The 20,614-nt window shown below is 48.4% G+C and overlaps 1 protein-coding gene across 8 annotated transcripts in view; it reads right to left on the bottom strand.

Moving 5' to 3' along the window:
• ASTN1 (astrotactin 1) overlaps positions 1–20,614 on the bottom strand; it is a 302,845-nt gene that overhangs the window by 152,000 nt on the left and 130,231 nt on the right. For all 8 annotated transcript variants that reach the window (XM_019821665.3, XM_019821664.3, XM_019821666.3 and 5 more), the window contains exons 3-5: positions 2,952–3,345; positions 1,320–1,466; positions 196–303 (exon numbers count right to left, since the gene is read on the bottom strand). In XM_019821665.3, coding sequence (XP_019677224.3) covers positions 196–303; positions 1,320–1,466; positions 2,952–3,345 — 649 coding nt within the window. The remainder of the gene's footprint in view (positions 1–195; positions 304–1,319; positions 1,467–2,951; positions 3,346–20,614) is intronic.

Consider the following 20,614-nt stretch of genomic DNA (forward strand, 5'->3'; position numbering starts at 1 on the left):
AGATGATTCTCCGAAATTTTCCACTCTAGGCTCTTCTTTCTTCCTTAGGAGGAAACACCGGTCGTGATCCAAGAACGCTTCCTGCAGAAACTGGCCTTGGTCCACACGGCCCCCAACCCGACCCAGAACCTCTGCAGCAACCTGCCTCCTCTCCCCAGAGCCCCGTCACCCGCTGTGCCCCTCCATCCTTCCCACCTCTGCTGCGCCTCCGGCTCCTGGAGGGGTCGGTGTAGAAAGTCAGCTGGGGGTCGTTTTCTGTCTCTGTGCCAGAGTCTCCTTCAGGGTTCAGGAAGGCGGAACCAGCTGTAATGAAAAGCAACACAGCAAAGTCGACATCTTCAGTTTTTCCTTCATGACACCCAATCACAGGGCAAGCTCGAGAGAAAAATCGATAGAAACAAGTGCGGGTTGACTGACAATCTGGGAGGGGTAGCCACGGACACTGGAGCTTCCTGATATGCCGATTTATTGGAGAAGTGGACCTTTTCGCGACGGCACTCACTAGCACCTTCTCCGCCCTGCCCGTGCTCCCCGCAAGGAGGGACAGAGAGCCGCACTGCCAGAGAGGACCTTCATGGATGGAGGCTGGGAAAGTAAGGAAGGGAAACTGCCCTCCTCAAAAGCGAAGACATTCTGTTTTTGCTTTTTTTTCTAGGGTTCATGTACATTCCACGTGAAAAAGAGGAAGTAATAAAATACACAGAACTGTGTAAAGGGAACAAACCAGTGTCCTCTAAACCCTGGCAATCAGAGAAAAACTGTCAACATTCGACGTGTATGCTCTCTTTTTCTGATACAGAAACAGATAAAGGTTTCTTAATGTCCCCTTAAAAATGGCATTTCGCTGTACCTTCAATTTTATAGCCTCGGGGTTTTTTTCCATTTAATAAATGGGCGGGCAACTTTCCATATTAACAAATATGGATCTATATTATCACCTTAAATGGCTGCATGGCAAGCCGCTGGACAGCAGACAGATGTGCAGGTAGTTAACGGATTCCCTATTGATGGACACTTAAGCTATTTCCAATTTTTCGCTCTTTTAAACAATGTGGTGATGAACAGCCTTTTACACACATCTTTGCGCACTTGTCCAATTATTTCCTGAGGATAAATTCTTGTTTATGAAATCGCTTGGTCAAAGGGTTGATATATTTTTTGGGTAAGTAACACTTAACAGGCCTCCAGAAAGACTGGGCCAAAAACACACACCCCCCCCCCCCCCACCCAGCCGTGCCTGGGAGTGGGGGGTCCAGGATATTAATGGTTCTGCCTCTACGCATAATCCGCCTCCAAGCCCTAACATCAGACACTGATACCTCTTGCCTTGTTGTTGATCCGCTTTCTCTGGCTACTGGAGGTGTGCGAGAGCAGGGTGGCCTGCTGGTGATTGGAATCCACGGGGCTGGTGGCGATGATGTTATCTTTGTACTTATTCATCAGCGACAGCTTGGCATTGTCACTTCCTGCGTAAGGGAGAGTCAAGGCGAAATCTTTCAGAGAAAAGGCCAAAAGGAAGCGAGAGCCACGAAATCTGCATGAACCAAGTAAACGGAGTTTCACAGAATTGAAATAAGGAACCTTTGAAGTGAGAGATTGTCAGAGACTGAAACACTCCTCTCTGATTTCTGGAGGCCGACAAAACTGAGAGAGGGGAGAAAAAGAACGATTACAACTGAAAATCCGAGTCAACTGATTCTGCTATCGGTTACGGTCACCACCTGTGGCCCTCTGGCTAGATACCGGCTGCGGATTCCTTTCTTTTGGTCGACACAGAGTTTTAAAAGAAGCCGAATTGGAGGGCAATCAGGCAGAACACACCCCCTCGCCCCTCCACTCCACCCCAGTCTACACCTTTCCCTATTGTCTGACACCTAACTACTGCACATGTCTGGGCTAACTGCCGCTTCCTGAATGCACTGGGGTTTGTAACCCCTGAGTCACACATGGCTACTTGGGGCTCAGCACCATGCCAGGTGCTACGGGGGACGTGAGACATTGACGACATGTCTCCTATCCTCAAGGAGTTCCCTGACTTTAAATCTTACTTAGAAGTGGCTATTCATACAGGAGGATCTCTTCTAGATACCAAGCAGAATGAAAACTTTTATGATGTGATTTCCCTCTCTTCAAGCCCGCCTGAAAGTCCAGGTATCTTAAGCAATGTTCAGGACCAAAAATGTCTTCTTTAAAGATAACTGAGCCAATTTTTGAGGGATCACGTTCTTGGGGTTTTATCTATGAGGCGTGGCTTACTTATGGAGTTTTAGAGAGAGACGGGAGAGCTACCGTAAAGGAAAAGTACAGTCGTTTCCTCCCTGCACCTTGTTGACCCCGATTTGGTTCAGCCTGATCAGGTCCAAGTCCTTTCCACCCAGCGTCTCGTAGAAACCCAAGGCACCTAAGGTCGGACAGCTTGACTGCACCTTATCTGAAGACCCTTGTAAAGACCACAGAGCCATGGGCAAGACAACACATCTCACCACCCCCACCCCAGGCAAAGTCTCGAGAGTCACAGAAAAGTACAGAGACCCCTGTCCCTTCCACCTCCGTGGCAAAATAAATTGCCGAAGCAAACGTGTCACATACAAAACTGTCACACACACATGTTGATCTTTCTTCGCTAGCTTCTTCCTCCCCTGGGGGCTGCTCTATCAGATATGAAAAGGGCTCTATCTAGACCCACTCTTCTGTTGGATGTAAAGGTAGCTGTGCTCCCAATGCCAAGCGGAAGTGGAGGGGGATTCAGTTTATACTTGTTCTTCTGATTCCCCACATTAGAAAACAGCTCCCATCGTCTCACAGAAAAGCTGGCTCTTCTTGCCCCCCCCCCCACCCCGGGGAAAGGGGCACACGTCTGCCATTATGGACGACAACCAGCCACCAAGATTGGAAAACTGCTGTTCCCGGCTCACTCGCGAGCTCCCCGGGACGAGGACCCACTGGCGCACCTGGTGTGAGGTCCATCCCCGCCTTCTCGTTGCAGCCCTGCAGGGAGTCCAGGGTGCGGGTGACCTGGCTGGCAAAGTCCTCCCCTCCGTTCATGCACTCCCTCTGCAGGTGGTGGCGCAAGTCCGTGATGTCGTACTCATAACCGTCCAGGATGGGTGTCTCCCGGATGCTCAGGGTGCCGCTGGAGTTGTGGCCCTGCACGCGGGCGTTGCGCAGGCTCTCCCGCCCGTGCCCGCCGATCAGCACGGAGGGAATGTAGTGAATCTCGTTGGCTGCCTCAGCGCTGGCACTCTTCTGGGGCTGGGGCACCCGGCGACGTTTACACCAGCGTCGACGCGTGTACAGGATCATCACCAGGCACAAGATGGACAGCAGGAGAGCGATCATGCCACCCTGGGAAGAGACAGCAGACAGACGTGGGAAGATGGGCGAGCTCGTCCCCCGGAGAGGCACCGGCCCTCCCCCTACCACCGTCCATCACTCACTCACTCACTCACTCCTTCATTCATTCAGATGCAGGAGGCACTTAGAGTTGAGCCTCGCTCAGCGGCACAGGGGCAGTCTGCCGTGATGGGTGCTTAAGGAAAATGGAGAAAAATGGGATTGCGATGACCGCTGCTTCATTTAAGTGATCCACAGTTGCTTCTGGCTTAGCAAACAATTTGAAAGAGAAGTCTTTCGATGTGTGTGTGTGTGTGTGTGTGTGTGTGTGTGTGTGTGCGTGCGTGTATCACTTCAGCTGTAGAAACAGGGGAGGGGGTTAGTTTGTTAAGGCAAATCTGTTACACATAAAGCTGGTTTCCAGCCAACTTTTAGCAGCAGGATGGCATCTCATTTCTTCCTGTCTCGCATCTTAAAATCAGCCATGTATAGGTCCTAACTCTGGCGACATCAATGACCAGCAAGTCCCCTCAGATTCCTTGTCTGGGAAAGGGGTGCTGAGGACTGAGTTAGGGAACTGTGCGCGGTGCCTAACAGAGCGCGTCACATGGAATCCGGGCTATCCTCAGCCTAACCTGAAATGTTTCCATTGGAGTAGGGGAAGGCCATCGACCAATCCAAAGCTACGTTTATGTCCCTTAGGCATGCACAAGCAAGCGTGCGGAGGACCCTCACCATTTGCACGTGACGTTTTGGATCCCTACGGCTTTAGGGGACAGCTTGCTCCCACACACGCGGCCTTGAGTGATCTCTCATTCTTCTACAGTTCGAGGGAGGGACCGAGACCCGTGTCCTAGGGCCAGGCTCGCAAAGGCGTTTCCTTCGCAACCTTCTTATGCTCCCAGGCCATCCTCTGAGGCCTCTCCTTAAACACCAGGACTCCACTCGGTTGTCTAGCAGTGGCCAACACGCCATGCTCGGCGACAAAGAACACCTGACCTCGACATCCACGGGGGCTCGGCGGGCATAAACCTTCCCGTGCACGATCTGTATTCAGTCCCTTGATTTTGGTCAATATCCCTCCAAACCTATTTCACTAGGTGGGGGCGTGCCAGATGGCTCTGCCCTCGACTCGGGCTTTGGTCACTGCCACCCCGTCACATAGGCTAGAGATGAAAACCCCCTATTAATTCCCAGTGGCCCACCCACCCCAGGCTGGGTCAAGATCATTCCTTCAAATGCACCAACAGCAGCCTTTTCCAGTCGCGTGATAACTCTACCTTGAATTTATAAAGTTCCTCTCCCCATACATCTTCCCATTTACCCTCCCTCCCTGACCATCACCTGGAGCAAAGGAGCACACTTCCCCGTGCGTACACACACCGTGTGCTCAGGCACAGAGCAGCTGACACAGGAAGCAACAGAGTCAGCTGCCACGTGACAGACAAGTCACGTCAGGCGGCTTGTTGGGGACAGACACTGGCCGCCAGGTTCTTCAGACTTTTCTTTTCTCTGTTGGAACCCTTTCTCCTGGTGAAATCTCTCAGGCAAGTACACAGAAAGCGTAAATATGAAGCTGCCTGGGCTGCTGCGTGGGTGGGGGTCCTGACACAAGTATTCTGGGTCCTTGCTGACCACCACCTCCCTGCAGCCCGCCAGCCCTGCAGACACATCCAGGGGGCAGCACGCCCAGGGGGGCAGCACGCCCAGGGGGCCGCAAACAAACCAGAGCCCGCCCCCCATTTGCTGGAGTCCCACCCGCTAGTTTTTTCAGCAGGCCCTTTATCTGGGAGTCAGACCCGCCATCCTTTCCTTCACCCCAAATTGAAACCGCAACAATGGGCAATTAAGCCACACAGAAAGAATAACTTCCCGAGTGAGAGGAGTTGTCAGACATTGAATTAGACTAGTGAAAACGAGAGGTAATTTTATTCCCTAAAGAGCTGTGAGAGCAATATAAACATCAATCTCCCAGGAAGGGCTGAAACACCGTCTTTCCCGCTCACGTTGAGGTATTCGGGGGGCCCCTCCGTGCTTCCCCTCAGTTTCTCCCGGTTTTGATCGAAGGCAGGCCGAAGGTTCATCCCCCGGATTATGCAGTTATCAAGCAAGAACAGTTGTCCATTCTGGGGCTGTTCCCGTGTATCAGACGTTTGTTCTAAATGCTCTGACTTCTAACTGCTGCTGGAGGCAGGGTCAACTATTTCTCCATTTTACATCTGAAAAGCCTGAGGCACAGAGGTTAAGTAACTTGTCCAAGGGCACACAGCAAAGAAACAGTTCTGGAATGGGAACCAGAGGCCTCCCCTCCCATGGCAGAGCCTCTGTTCTTAACCACCAGGCTCCAGTGATGCTGTACGGGGTTGCTCACTGGAAACACACACACCCTGGCTTCTGTCTCACAAATCGTAAGCGGGTGGGGTGGGGGGAGTGTGGATAATCCAACTTAGATCTACCCTCCCTTCTCGAACAAAACACAGAAACTATTCAAAGTGCACATGTAGCTGACAGCGGGTCCAAAGAGGCATCGTCATAAACAAAGGACCTTTCACGGGGCGCCCACTAAGCGTCCAAGCCCAAGATTAATTAATTAATTAACCCAACCCTCACGTTTCAAGAGTTCTGTGCGAAAATAAGACAGCGCGCCTCACACATCACCACAAGCCTGGAGGATATCATTAGGTCTCAATTTAGTTAAATTTCCACGAAGAATTTGTTTTCTCTTTCAACTGTGAGGCCCACTGAAAACCTCTAGGTTCAGCCCCTCCTTTTCTGATGAAGAAACTAATGCCCAGAGAAGCTATAAAACCTGACAGCTCCAAAGTGGTTCCAGACCTGATCCTTTCTCATGGCACCGCTCTGTTAGGTTCATCTAAAATTCCCCAGGGGCACCCGGGTGGCTCAGTTGGTTGAGCTTCTGACTCCTGACTGTGGCTGAGGTTATGATCCCAGGGTCGTGAGATCGAGCCCCGTGTCGGGGCTGTGCATGGAGCCTGCTTGCGATTCTCTCTTTCTCTCTCTCTCTCTCCCTCTGCCCCTCTCCCCTGCTCACGTTTTGTCTCTAAAATAAAAATAGGGGCGCCTGGGTGGCGCAGTCGGTTAAGCGTCCGACTTCAGCCAGGTCACGATCTCGCGGTCCGTGAGTTCGAGCCCCGCGTCGGGCTCTGGGCTGATGGCTCAGAGCCTGGAGCCTGTTTCCGATTCTGCGTCTCCCTCTCTCTCTGCCCCTCCCCCGTTCATGCTCTGTCTCTCTCTGTCCCAAAAATAAATAAACGTTGAAAAAAAAAATTAAAATAAAAACAAATAAACAAATAACATTCCTTTTACCAGGTGTGGTTCTAGACACTCCATTTGGAATATTTTATATTTACTTACTTATTTAATTAAATATAATGCATACACTTTTTTATTTTTTAAGTATTTTTTATTTGTTTTTATTTTTTAAATACAATTTACTGTCAAGTTGGCTAACATACAATGTATACAGTGTGCTCTTGGTTTTGGGGGTAGATTCCCGTGATTCATCGCTTACATACAACACCCAGTGCTCAAGTGCCCTCCTCAAGGCCCATCACCCATTTTGCCCTCTCCCCCCCACCCCATCAACCTTCCCCCCATCAACCTTCAGTTTGTTCTCTGTGTCTAAGAGTCTCTTATGGTTTGCCTTCCTCCCTCTCTGTTTGTAACTATTTTTTTCCCTTCCTTTCCCCCATGGTCTTCTGGTAAGTTTCTCAAGTTCCACATATGAGGCAAGCATGATATCTGCCTTTCTCTGACTTACTTCGTTTAGCATAATACCCTCCAGTTCCATACACGTTGCTGCACACGGCAGGATTTCATTCTTTCTCACTGCCAAGTAGTATTTATTTATTTTAAATAATAACTTATAGGGAGCTAGAACACAAGTTTCTGATTGGCTAAGCCAGTGTATTTAGCATATCTAACCTTGCTTTATTGAAATGTTTCCCCTGCTTGGAGTCAGTGATCCTAACAACCTTGGGTTTTTCTTAATCGGTTATTAGTAATGGGCGCCAGCCACTAGGTGAGGCTCGGCATAGACGTGAAAAGGGACTGTCGACGTAGGTATTCAAGTTGTGGTAAGGTTGCTCTGCTTCTACAACCCAAATTGGTGGCAGATGTCACAACCCTTAGCAAGGACTTACTAATCGTGGATTCATACATAAATAATCACAAAAATAATGTTACGTGCTATGAATATATAATAAAAACATTTTGCCATAATAATAATTTGTAAAGTCACTCTACACAAATTCCTCTGAACTGCTCATCTGCTCTATCCAGTAAGAAGGTCCTGGGTAGGGAAAAATGTAGAGACCCTCCACTATACTAGGAGAAGCCATGGATATAGCCACCTTGATAACTTCCCTTCTACAGTGATGACATGGAAATCCAGTGCTCGCGTTCGATCGTTTTTGCATTCCTGTGACAAACCATAGTTTTTGCTTTTAGCATTATTTTCAACCAATTTCCACAGAGAATTTTAAGCATTTTCGATTTAAGTCGGAGCTGCCCTAAAATTTTTCTTTCAAGGGATCTAACAGAACAAAGAGGTGGCAGATGAAATGGAAAGAGTGCCTGAACCAGGAGCTACAGCGAGGAGCTTCCTGGTAACCAAGCCAAAAAGGGAAAGGCAAGCTGCACACATCTTGTCTGATGATAAAATTCAGTGGGAGGAACAAACTTCCTCCATGCATTTGATCCCAGACAAGACGTCATAATGGCGACGTCATCACACGAGGCTTTACAGAAGGCATGCAGGAATTCACACATGAGCTCCTGGCTTTGCATTTCTGTATCACCTTAGCTGTGCTCAGAGGGTATTCTTCATTTATGTGTGTTAGCTTCAATTTTCATGGTATGCAAAACGAAGCAAAACAAGGCAAAAGCATTAAGGTACATCTGGACCCAATGACAGGTAACAAGTTGCAAACTCTGAACATTCGAGAAAAAATAACAATTACTGCAAGATATGAAATTGTTTTGCTCTTTATTCATCTTTTCATGAGTTTTCTGATTATTCTATTGATTTTTCTCAAAACTATTAACATTTTATAACCAGAAGCACGTTTGGGGTAGATGAGAACTCCACATCCGTTAACAAGTTGCATGCAAAAAAAGTGGCATTTAAAAATATGTTTTCTTTAGAAATCAATAAATCATTTCTCCTGGCTTTAATAGAGATCAAAAAAATGAAACCAGCTTTTATTTTATTATGACACTGACATTTTTCAGCACTTACCTGAGAGAATAGTATGATGTTGGTCAGATCCCTTACAGATTTTGAAACCTTTGTGTAACAACGTTGTACATAACACTGATGATGATTGCCCAGGGACAGAACGTTCTAGGCAGATCTCCGTTTATGCTCATCCCAATCATGCAGGCTAACCCCAGACTGTCTCATTATCTGACCTGTGTGTTCATCCTGGGTCTACGTCGCACCTCCCGCCCTGAGCTCACTCCTACTTGCCCTTCCGAGTCATTTCAGTGACACAGCCTCAGCCAATTCTTCCCTAGTCTCACTAAACCGCCCACGGAAGCCTCCACATAACTCTGACCACAAGCATCTTTCCTTTGGTTTTCCTGTCCAGCTCATCTACTAGAGTACAGACTTCATGAGCAGGGGCCACTAAGCTCTGGGGCCAAGCACAGTGCATGGCACAAAGGTGTTCAATAACTAAAGAAGGAAGGAAGGGAGGGAGGGAGGGAGGGAGGAGAGGTCAACTGTGCATGTATTTCAATATAGACATCTTCTATGTGCTTGCAAGCAAAGCTTTATACAATTGCTATGTAACTCACCCATTCATTTCATTACTCAATCATTCAACAAGTTTCTACTTACTTCAGTGAGGCATTTGTCTACTGGTCACAGGGATGGAGATACTGCAGTGAAAAATACAGGTATAGTTCCTGAGCTCGTGGGCTTCACATTCAAGTTACAGGAAACAGTCCCTATAATTTGGCTTTTAAAGGTAAACTCAGGCACAAAAGGAAGATGAGAACAGCTCACCAGGGCTGCGAAATGTCACTGCTCCTCCTAACAGAAGAAACTGGGGTAGGTAGAGATATCTCGGACTGGAGGAAGTACCCTAGGGAACACGTCAGGGGCCAGTGGAGTCCTTCCCTTATCTGGTATCAATGTCATATGATCAGTAAATCCCAGAATAAAGAATCTCCCATCTATCAAATGTCACTAAAGTTTAGGAGTCACTCGGGTTTTGTGAACCCTTGGCAGAGAAATGGAAAAGCTGAGATTATGTGTCCAGCTACCATCTGTCAAGGGACTGCAGCCAATCAATCAACTCACATTTCAAAGCTCCGTTTCACCCTAGGAGTAACCACAAGAGTGAGTCTGAGACATAATTAATTGTCCCTCAAGGCAACTGGACACGCGGAATTCAAATTATATTCCTAAAGGAATTAAATGGTGGTTAGAAAATCAGAATGAAATAGACAAGTTTGGTGGTCCATGTCTCTTATTTTCTCCCACTAACAATGCCCAAGGGTTGTTGGGGCAAAGGGCCTCTCTCATATATGACAGTGATCACTTACATCTATCTCTGGCTTTCAAAGGAGGCAGACCAACAGGAGAAAACTGTGGAAGTCTGCATGGCATCGCCGGCCGTACTCGAATCTAGATCCAAATGTTCCAGGGGCAGCAAACAGATGAGGTACAGAGATGACTTTTCAAGGTCTTGTCTGACCCTGTGCTTCTGAGCAAAACTGGACCTCATTTACTGAGAACACGGAGGTCACCAGTAAAACCGCAGGGCCAACCACCAGAAGGGCTCTGGGCAAGCTGTGTTAACTCCTCTGCACCCTCCCCAGGCTTTCATCTAGCAAATGAAGCGACTGACAGAAATGAATGGACTCTTCCAACTTGAAAACTTCCTGATTGTTAACACTGATCCCTGTCAAACTGGAAATAGCTCTAAACTGGTGGAGAAAATGTCTTTGAGCTCTTCCTGCGCAGGAAAGCCAGTAACTACAGACCACAGCAAGAATGGAACTGATCCTTCAGAGGTGGGCTATCAACTCTAGCTAGCCCAATGGAGCCCCTGATAGGAAGCCCCAAAGGCACAATAAGGCCTTTGGAAATTAGATGATGTCATCAAAATTGTGGTAACATGTTGTTGACCTCGAGGATCCCTTTACTGCCAGAAGGAGTCACCTAAACTAGAAGAGAAAGCCTCTTGGTTTGTTCTTGAAGATTCTCTTTCCTGTGGTGGCTGGCAAACAGAAATCCATTATCCCCTGCCCATCTCTTTCCCAAATGGAAGACGAGAGAAACATGTTAAGCATATTAAGTAGTGAGTTCAATTTATAAATTATTAGGAACATTACCTCCCCTTGGGGGTTTTCCGAAGTCTTTAATCGTGTGGAAATGCTTTCCAGTTGCCACGGGCCACCACGTTAATTAAGAGGCCTCAATATGTCCTCTGGGGCTTCTGACGTGAATGGCACATCCCACGTGGGGGACAGAGCTGCCCTGCCTGGTTAGCCTCTCACTGGGGCAGGATACTATGTTAGCTGGCTGCCATCAAATGCTTTAGGACCCCTTCCCCATGCTTCTGGGTGCAAGAACCCAAAGCTAAGGGAAGAAATAGAAGGCCTTCCAAGACCTTCCCTCATTAAAACGCCATTTGGGGAGGTAGAGACGGGGACCAAACAGACAGCCTTCCATAAGCAAGAGACAATCCCTAAGACTAAGAGTCTTCCAGCTTAGGCAGGTTGACATCTGAAGGCTCTTCCAATCTGAAGACATTGTGAATGAAGTTCTTCTCCGGAGGAGACTCAGCTTGCTAGCTTTTTATTTTTTATTTGTTGGCTTTTCCCAGGTCCAAAGTTTTAATTCGGTTAGATTTGCTCACTATTCTTCTTCTTTAATCCAGGAAGTTTGTCATCCATTTCTTTATGAGCCTTCAGGAGGTTCATTAATGAGAGCCTGAAGCCCTCTAGGGAAAGTGGCTGGAGGCTAGCGTGCTGGAGTCAGCCCGGGCTATTTCAAGTTGTCCTCTTTCAGGTTCTTTTTATAGAGCTGCTTTTTTGGTTCTTGGGATTTTTTCTTGCCTCAGAACCTTAACTTTGCTGTCCCAAAGCAAACGAAGGAGTGCATTTGTTCATGAGGAGCTCAGAGCTCTCGGATCTTCAGCGGCACCAGGCGCCTGTTGTTTGCCTTAATGAGAATGCCAAAGCCAGGTGCAGCCGGGTGAGGCAGCGGCGGGGGGGCAGAAGCAGCTTGCTGTATGCAGGGTGTTCCCGGTCCAAGGCTAGCCTAACGGGTCCCCTAACTCCAAAGACCTGCCTAGATCTCAGCAGAGTGGGAGAGCATGGAGGAATCAGGACACCGGGCAAAGCCGAGGTCCTCCCGTCCCTCTAGATGCAGACGGGGCAATATTCTAAGAGGTGACGCTGCCTTGTCAGACACTGTGGATGGGACCCCCCAATCAGTGTTGTGTTAAGAGGCTGGCCCCACATGTAACCCGTGTATGTGGGTATGTGCGTGCGTGCACGTGCACAAATGCGTGTACTGTGCACGAGAGGCAGGCTGGGAGATAAAAGGGTCCAGAGAGAAGCAAAAGCACTCCAGGTCGCTGTCTCAGCAACCCGTGGGCAGAGCTGCGTGAGACAGGCTCCCTCCACGGGCTATGTGCACCAGCCCTTCAAAACTTCACAAGCCAAGCATGAAGCCAATAAATAAATATCTCCAGCTGGATAATGCTCAATGCTTATTCTTGGCCACGTTCCTTTCCTCCTTTCCTCTTTGTTTTTATGCAGTAGGTGATCTTGATGAAATAAAATAATAACAATAATCTGCTCCATTAGGACCAAACATTAAGGGAATTATTGAACAAGTAACAGAAGAGGCAGCTGGCACAGGATATGCTAATGACCATTAGACTTTAACCCTCTTTCTCTCTAAACATAATGGAGTTGTTAAACCCCTCTTCCTCTCATCTCCCAAAAGTCAGGCAGCCCAGCCCAAAGGGAGGTGAGAGGTCTCAAAGACCTAATAGCTCTGTGGGCAGCAGCTGGGGGTGGGCAAATGAACAACATTAATGACTAGTCACTGAGGGCAGACCGTATGCAAGGTACCTGTCAAGACTCCAATGACTTCAGCTGAAAAAAAAAAGTGGGGTATGGCAGGGTGGAGAGAATCGAGATGGCAAGATTTCCCTGAATTTGGTACATATCACTTTCTGAACCAGTGAAGACTTACAAGCTCTGTTTCCTCTCCGGGAAACAAACAAACAAACAAACAAAAAACAAAAAACACGCCGAGATGGATCGTTAAAGGCTGTGCTCTTCAGAGATACCTGCTAGTCACGGGCTAGGTGGAAGACCCAACACATAGGGTGTGGGCCTTGATCATATTCCTGTCCCACGCAGGAAGGTACAACTTGATCATAATTGCCGTGAGGTCTGGTGTGCTAGGGTCTAGTCAGATACTCAGGAGCTCTGCCCAGGAGATTCCTCTCAGTGGAATCTCCAATGGTGCAGTGTCCATATTAGGAGAGGTGACAAACCTACCAAGCTGAGGGTTAGTTTTGTGAAGATCTCAAAGGCTACAAATCACTATGAAAGCATTTCTCGGCATCTACAGCAATCCCATTACACATGCTTAATCCACGCCCCCCCTACTAAATTCCTGTCTTATTTTGTAATTCTATGGACACACTGCCTTATTCCTACGGTATCGAAGCAATGAAGAAGGAATAATAACTACCATGTGTAAAGTATTTACCGTATGCCAAACACAGCACACGGTGAATTACATTCATTATTTTATTTAATCCTACCAATAAATGTAAGTAGCCGAAATTACTGTTTCCATTCTTAGATGACAAAACAGATTAGAGGGGTTAAGTCACCTGCTCAGGTTCGTGTGGTAGTTAGTACAAAGCCAAATCAAGACTCAACCACTGGTCTTAATGATGTTCTATGACCTGGCTGAGTAGAAAGGGGCCCACCATCTGGGCCTGGGCCAGGGCCCCAATTCCCTAACCTCCATCTTTTCTAAATTAAGCCCTGAATGGCCTTGCACCTACACATAACTCTTAGGATTATACAAGTAAGGATTCCCAAATGTCTGCATTGTGGTAGATGTCCTGGACGCCCCAATCTTCTTCAGTTAAGCTTGATCACAGGGTTAACCAAATGCATCATTTCAAGCAGTTATTTAATTGTGCCAACGGTGGCCGTATTTACCAGGCAAGGGAAATCTATTGTGATCATCTACTGTGATCATCTATTGTGTCATTCTGACACAGGCAAGGGAAATCTATTGGAGATACCTGTTCTTGGGTGAATGTTTTCTTTCTTTTTAATTTTTTTTAACATTTATTTATTTTTGAGAGACAGAGAGAGAGCATGAGCAGGGGAGGGGCAGAGAGAGAGAGGGAGACACAGAATCCGAATCAGGCTCCAGGCTCTGAGCTGTCAGCACAGAGCCCGACGTGGGGCTCGAACTCACGAATAGAGAGATTGTGACCTAGGCCGAAGTCAGACACTTAACCGACTAAACCACCCAGGTGCCCCTTGGGTGGATATTTTCTAAGTGAAATCAGCCGTCTTAAGGGTTGCAAGGTACAGATGTTCCAGCATTTCCTTGAGAACAGTCTGCCATACGTGCACACAGACTTAGGTCCCTCTGTCACCTGAAGCCCTTAGTCTGGGATCAGAGACCTAAGAGGAGCAGTGGATGTTATCCATAATATAACAGCACACGTAGAAAACAGACTTGGAAGAAAGTGTCAGACTTGAACACTTTCAAGGAAGCCAGGAGCAGCATCGCAGTCGGGTCACCTACAAGTTGGCTGGCCAACAGACCTAGAGAAGGTAAGAGAAAGCCCTGCAGGACATGTCTTGCATTAAAACTCAAAGGATGAGAACGGTCACTCCCAATGCAAGTCATTCAAAGCTAGTCAAATACAGAAGTCAGCAAAACTCTCACACACAGCTTTCTGCTCATAAAGGATCTCTCACTTGTAACGTACTTCACCCACAAGGCTGATGAGAACAACGGGCACTCGTGGCCACAGCTCTTGTAACACTCCAGCTGTGACTCAATCTTGGCATCCAAGTAAGATGCATATTAAAGCTGAAGAACTGTAGCAAAGGGAGCAGGCGAAGGAATTAAGGACAGCAGAGATGCTGACGTACAAACGCAGTTAGCGTATCCTATGCCAAGATATCTTCCAAGCCCTTCGCTCTTGCCAACAAGCTTTGTCTGATATCAAAGAGGGGAGGGAGAGGGAAGACTGACAGTCAAAAGAGTCTCCTCTTGGGCCATGCGCTAAGTGCTGTGGCCTTATTTCTGCCTCTTAAAAAATTATTATAATTCAATTTTTCTCTGGAACTAATCAAGCACAGAATCTGGAGAAGAGGCCTGGTTTGGGAAGACAATCTCTGAGTGAGGCACTGACATCCTCGTTAGGGCAGGCTTCCTTCAACTACCACCTCCAACATCAGCAGCACATGGTCTTTGGCTAATTATATTTTTGCAGGTAAAGCCATTGTCAAGTCTTCAAATCCTCCCCATTGTTAATTAAAAAAAAAAAAATTTGCCCTGCTCTGCCTCCTCCCTCCCTGGCATCCCTCCCACCCATCGCCGCGTGATGTCAGCTTTGTTCCTCTGGTTTTCCAGGATTTCTCTCTTATATTTGGCTTCTGACGGGGAGGTGATGAGGCTGAGTACAGAACTGGACACCTGTAACTCGATTTCTTCACTAGCTGGTCCGTGGCTCACTTTGTCCCTGGGTGGGAACTAGTCACCTCTACCAGGTCGTTGGGCACAGGCCCAGTGTTCACCAGCCAAAGATGGGCCCAAGCAGAGGGAAGCTGGAAGCTGAGTCCCAGCTCACCCCTCTGCCCGCCCCCCCCCCACCCCAGCCCCGTGGAAAGTGACAAAAGGCCCAACTCTGCTATAGTTTTGATTTACTGATCAGTGGCTAAATCATGTAGTGTGAATCCACAGGTCAGCCTGCTCTGGCCAGAGACACTCTCATGATACAAAGATAGTCAGGGGTTCTTGCTTCCAAGGCAACTGACGAGACAGACATCATCTTTCCAGACAAGACATTATTCTGTACCTGGGGCGGGCATGTGCTGCTGACCCCAGGAGGGCCATTCCCAGCCAACCAGTGGCACCATTATGATTTAATTCAGATCACCGCGTTCATGGGATTTTATTTTTCTACTTTTTAATAGAGGTGATTTATTTTTTCTATTTTTAAGATTCAGTGTTATTGTAAGGGAGAGGGAGGGAGGGAGAGAGAAAGGTGGGTTGAAAGGAGTAAGTGGGAGAGGGAGGGAGAGAGAGGACACACGCCCATGCCTATTGCCTATCCCAGAGCCTTTGCCCTCTCCCTCCCCTGACCTGCCCTCCCTCACCTTCCCTTTGCCTAAGCCCCTTACCCCCGCCACGGCCCCCACCAGAAGTTTCTCTCCTTCCCAAAAATGAGTTTGATTTCTACGATCCTAGGACATGTTTTGTCCCCACTCTGAAAGCATATGTGGGCATTTCTTAATTAATCTTTAATCCCTAATTCTGCTATGTCCCGTATCATAGCTCTGACTACACATGCAGGCAGAGACCCCACTTTAAAAACTTTCCACAGCCCCATTCTCAGCATGGACAGTGCACTGCTTGATTAATTAAAGTGAGGCTGGCTTGGCCAGGTTGATACAGCACACAGAACATGACTTTCCTGCCGTCTGTCAACTCAGACTTAAGGCCTCCATCGGGGAGCCCATCTTCACTCCTCTCTGCTGGCTCCCTGGCCAGTGCTGAGAGGTCCCCTCAGCGCAGAGCCACCCAGGAAGAAGTCAGCTCCTGTAGGACGTCAGCATCCTCACCCACGAGGGTGGGTGGTTCAGATTGGAGGTCCATGCTACAGACGCGTCATCCAGAAGACGTTAGCTGTGCTTCCAGAAAGCACGATGGCTTCCATTTATCCAGCCTTGTTCTGACTTGTACCTTTTTGTGCCATCAGCAAAGCTGCTGTGAGATGGCAGGGGCCTCACGTAAACCGACAGCCATTTTTTCTCTAGAAAAACTAACTGGCCTGTACTTGCTGTACTCCACAAAACTCCGCGTGAATCGCGTCTCGTCACCAGAGAGGTTAAAGAAATTTGTCACCACATTTTTTCTTATGATTGAGATATAACTGACATATGACATTACGTTAGTTCCAGGTGTACAACATGATGATCTGATATTTGTATATACTGCAAAATGATCAGCACATTAAGTGCAGTTATAAGACATCTATCAGCACCTAATTATAGGAAAACCTCTGCTACGTGCTTTACAAAGGGAAGGGTGTGAAGAAAGTCCTCTCTCCTGGAAACCAACGCTTTACTTTTTGTTTTCATTAATATATGCATTATCTGTATTTACGTATGCACATATATTTGCATTTATCTTTCCGCTTCTAGAGAGTGACTGCAGGTAGGATGTAGGAGTTCTCGCTAACTCCGTTCTGTAGTGCAGAAACTGCATCTGCCTTAGCAGAGGGCCACACACTGTCAGGAACAGCCGTTCTCAACGGTCTTCTCCGCCACCACACCATGACAAATGCGGGCTACAAACTGGGTAGACCCCACAGGCACACCCAGTGCCGGCTGTAACCCCAGCGAAGTTTCCTCTGGGTCAAGAAACCAGACCAGAAGGCAAGCTGAGTGAGAACGACTTTTTTTTATCGGGCACTTATAATGCAGACTCTATTCTAATGGAGAAAAGGAAACCACTTACAAATCCTGACACTGTGACTATTATCAGCATCAGATTCAGCTGCCACAGTTCACAACTGATGGGGACCCGGCACCGTGGCCGAGAACTGCAGAGGTGTGAACGCAGCCACCGAGGATATGAAAGGCGAGCCGTTTGCTTTGTCCAGAGGCTGGGTCAGGGACTGTCCTGTCTTCAGGTCCTGGGAGGGGCCCTCTAAATTTATAACACTAGTGGGTACTACCCCAGTCCTTCACCCATGCCCTGGAACACTCAAAACCGAAGTCTTCACTCTGAAAATATCTCACAGTGATTTTGCTCAGTATCAATTAAAAAACAATTTTAAAACATTCCATAGATGACGGACGAATAGATGAATAGAGATGGCCTTGTGACTAGCCAGCTCTGGTGGGTACGGTAGTCTTCCCTGGGCTTCCTGTTCCATGATTACGTGAAGGGAAGAGGGGAGGTGACGGTTAGGGGAGAGGAGGGAGCCACAACCATCAGAGAGGAGACCTGAGTAGAACATTCCACCAAAGGTCTTGCAAGACGAGGGAAGGCCAGCTGACCAGCAACCAGCTTCTGTGCCCAATGGCACCACTTACCGGTCATTCAGCCCTCGGACCTTTGAGCCTCAGCTGTCTGTCTGTCAGATTTGCTCAGCCTTCTTCATGGGGTTGGCCGTTCATTCCCAAAGTCCCTCTTGGCCTCCTAGCAAAGACCAGAAGCTCCGCTAGGACGCAGAGAAGCGGAACTCCTCACCTTCACCCCCTCCCCGCCCCCAAGCAAGAAGTTCATGCTCAGGGAGACAGCCGCACGCACAGATGACGATGAGGTCCGTGGCAGGAAGGCGTGTCGGGGACTGCAGAGCATGACTCAACCATGCCTAGAGGGAAAGGGGTCAGGGCATTTTCCAGGGAACTCCCGGGCGAATTTTAAAGCCAGTAGTTAGAAGCAACCCCACTCAGAGGAGAGGAAAGACACTGTAAGCCGAAAGTAAAACACACGTGAAATCACAGAAGTATGACACAGCAAGGGACTTCCAGGCACCATGACCGGGTTGGTCAGTGTGGCTAGGACAGAGTGGAAACCGAGGAGACGAGATGAGGGTCAGGCCATGAAAAGGTTAGCTGGGAAGTGACCTTTCAGAGCAAAGGGAATTACTTCAGGTGTTCTGTGAGCAAGATGATACCGTGCAAGCCGCACTTTGCTAAGAACAGCCTGGTGGCAATGGGAGGGGAGTTTTTTGTTTACGTTTATTTATTTATTTTGAGGGACAGTGGGCGAGGGGCAGAGAGAGAGAGAGAGAGAGAGAGAGAGAGAGAGAGAGAGAGAGAGAGAATTCCAAGCAGTCTCTGCACTGTGAGCACACAGCCCGATGTGGGGCTCTAACTCATGAACCATGAGATCATGACCTGAGCCGAAACCAAGAATTGGATGCTTAACTGACTGAGCCAACCAGGAGCCCCGAAAGAGGGAAGTTTTTGAGGGGAGCAAGTCAGAAGGCAGTGTGAACAGGTGGGAATCGCCTGTAGCAATCTGGTGAGAGGAGGGGGCGGGGCAGGGGGGGATTTGGGGAGGGAGGCTGTCCTACCAGCGGCAGTAGAGGGGACAAGTACAGAAGGATTCCAGTGGCATCTGGAAACTAAAATAAATGAGCAGAATGTGGTGCTGGAGTGAATGAATGAGGAGGGGGAGGAAAGGGGGTCTAGCCTGGGTGACGGTGTTGGTGGTCCTGTCACCACAGGAGGCACATGAGGAGGACAGGTGGGTGGGGAAACATTGTTCACAATGCATGTGGGACACCCAAGCAGATATGTAAGTCAGAAGCTGGTAGGAGAGGCCAAGGCTGGAGACAGAGGCAGTTATAAGGACCAAGTGAAAAAAAAAAAAAAACATGATACAAACAAATTCCACTCATTTCACAAACACCAACTGGGGACATTCCTTGTGTGAAGCGTCGGGTTGGTAGCTGTAAGAAATATAAAGATGAATCAGACTCAAAACCAGATCCTGCCATTTAGGATCCTGCAGTCTGGTAGGGAAGACAAGATTCATCAAAATTGCCTTTGGATGGAAACAGACACCAGCCATAAGAAAGGCTCAAAGAAGCCTTTCCTGTTCGCCCGGCCATAGACCAAGAGGGAGGAATGGTCTCCAGCTGAATGATGCAGAGAGGTGGCCAGGTGGACACATTTGAAATGGGGCCCGAAAGAGAGGTAGGATTTGAACGCATACACATGGAGGGGAAGGAGGGACCCAGGAAGACACAGCCATGGCAGGTGCAGCAGCAGTGAGTAAGAGGGGACAGAAAAGGGCACCCTGGGCAATAAAAATGAGTAGGAAGACAGATCCCTCTCCCCAAATAATAAAATGCACTATTTGTGTAGATGATTCTCAAGCGAAAGAACTACTTTTCTCCTTTTCACTCTTCTTTCTCTGCGACCCTAGTGACGTGGAAGGATATTAACTGGATAAGGCAGCCTTTGACATAGACGCTGGTAAAAAATTCTGGAGGCAAACACAGCCCTTTGAACACACTCACAGTCCCACACAGGAATGGTTACACGGCCCACTTCCCACTTCAATTTTTTTCATTAGATGAAATCAGGTGAAAATGAACATCAGATGCAAGTTTGATCAAAGAGGCAAAGGAACTCACAAAGGGCATGTGGAAGAGGAGGCAGGGAAGAGAAAGACAGCAGGGTCTCCAGTGCCTTAGAGACCGAAGACGGCCTGTCATTACTGAGAGAGGTGGCACTGACTTGTCCTCGACCTTGTCCAGATGCAGTCCTGAGAGCCAGGAGAGCTCTCCCGGAAGGGAAGTCTGGGAGGTGTCCTGTTATTTGGCAAGGCAGAACCCACTATCCTATCAGGAATTTTCCTTCCAAAGCAGACTTACAAGTGCTGTCCTGAGAAGAGAGCACACAGGGCCACTGAGGCCGTCAGGGGAGTAAGAAATATAAAACCACCGGCTCGGTTGTGCTTGCCACAATCACTCCGCCTCTGGTTTCATCACAGTCATTCTGGGTACAAGGAGAAATGTCCTCTTTGAGGACTCCAAGTGCTCCGGAGGTGACTCCAAGATGCACCAAATCCCCCAAGCAGAAGGTTGTGGTCTTTTATTTCCCACAATGTGCTCCCTCCCATGGTCCCATGGTCCAGGAGCCACTCCACTCTGAGGCCGACCCCAGGAGGCTCCCAGTGTACTCCCTGAGGCAAAGGTGGGGGCGTGTCCAGGCAGGCTCCGTGGGAGACTGTGAGGACGGCTGGCTGAGCACAAGAGGCCCTGGGCTAGCAGCTCAGCAAATCTTGAGGACAGGCCCCACCGGGCCATGGGAAAAGGCTCCCAGCCACCAAACTCCTTTTGACAGGTCAGCACAGCAGGAAGTGACAGCTCTCTCCCTGGGCAGAACCACTTCCATTCAACCCAACCTACAGGCAGACAAGCCCGCCATTTTCCCCATAGACCATCATCCCACGTTCGTAAATGGGAAAAAGAAAAACAGAGTTGCTGCAGGGAGCAGA

This window comes from Felis catus, chromosome F1 (genome assembly GCF_018350175.1).
Source record: "Felis catus isolate Fca126 chromosome F1, F.catus_Fca126_mat1.0, whole genome shotgun sequence".
NCBI lineage: Eukaryota > Metazoa > Chordata > Mammalia > Carnivora > Felidae > Felis > Felis catus.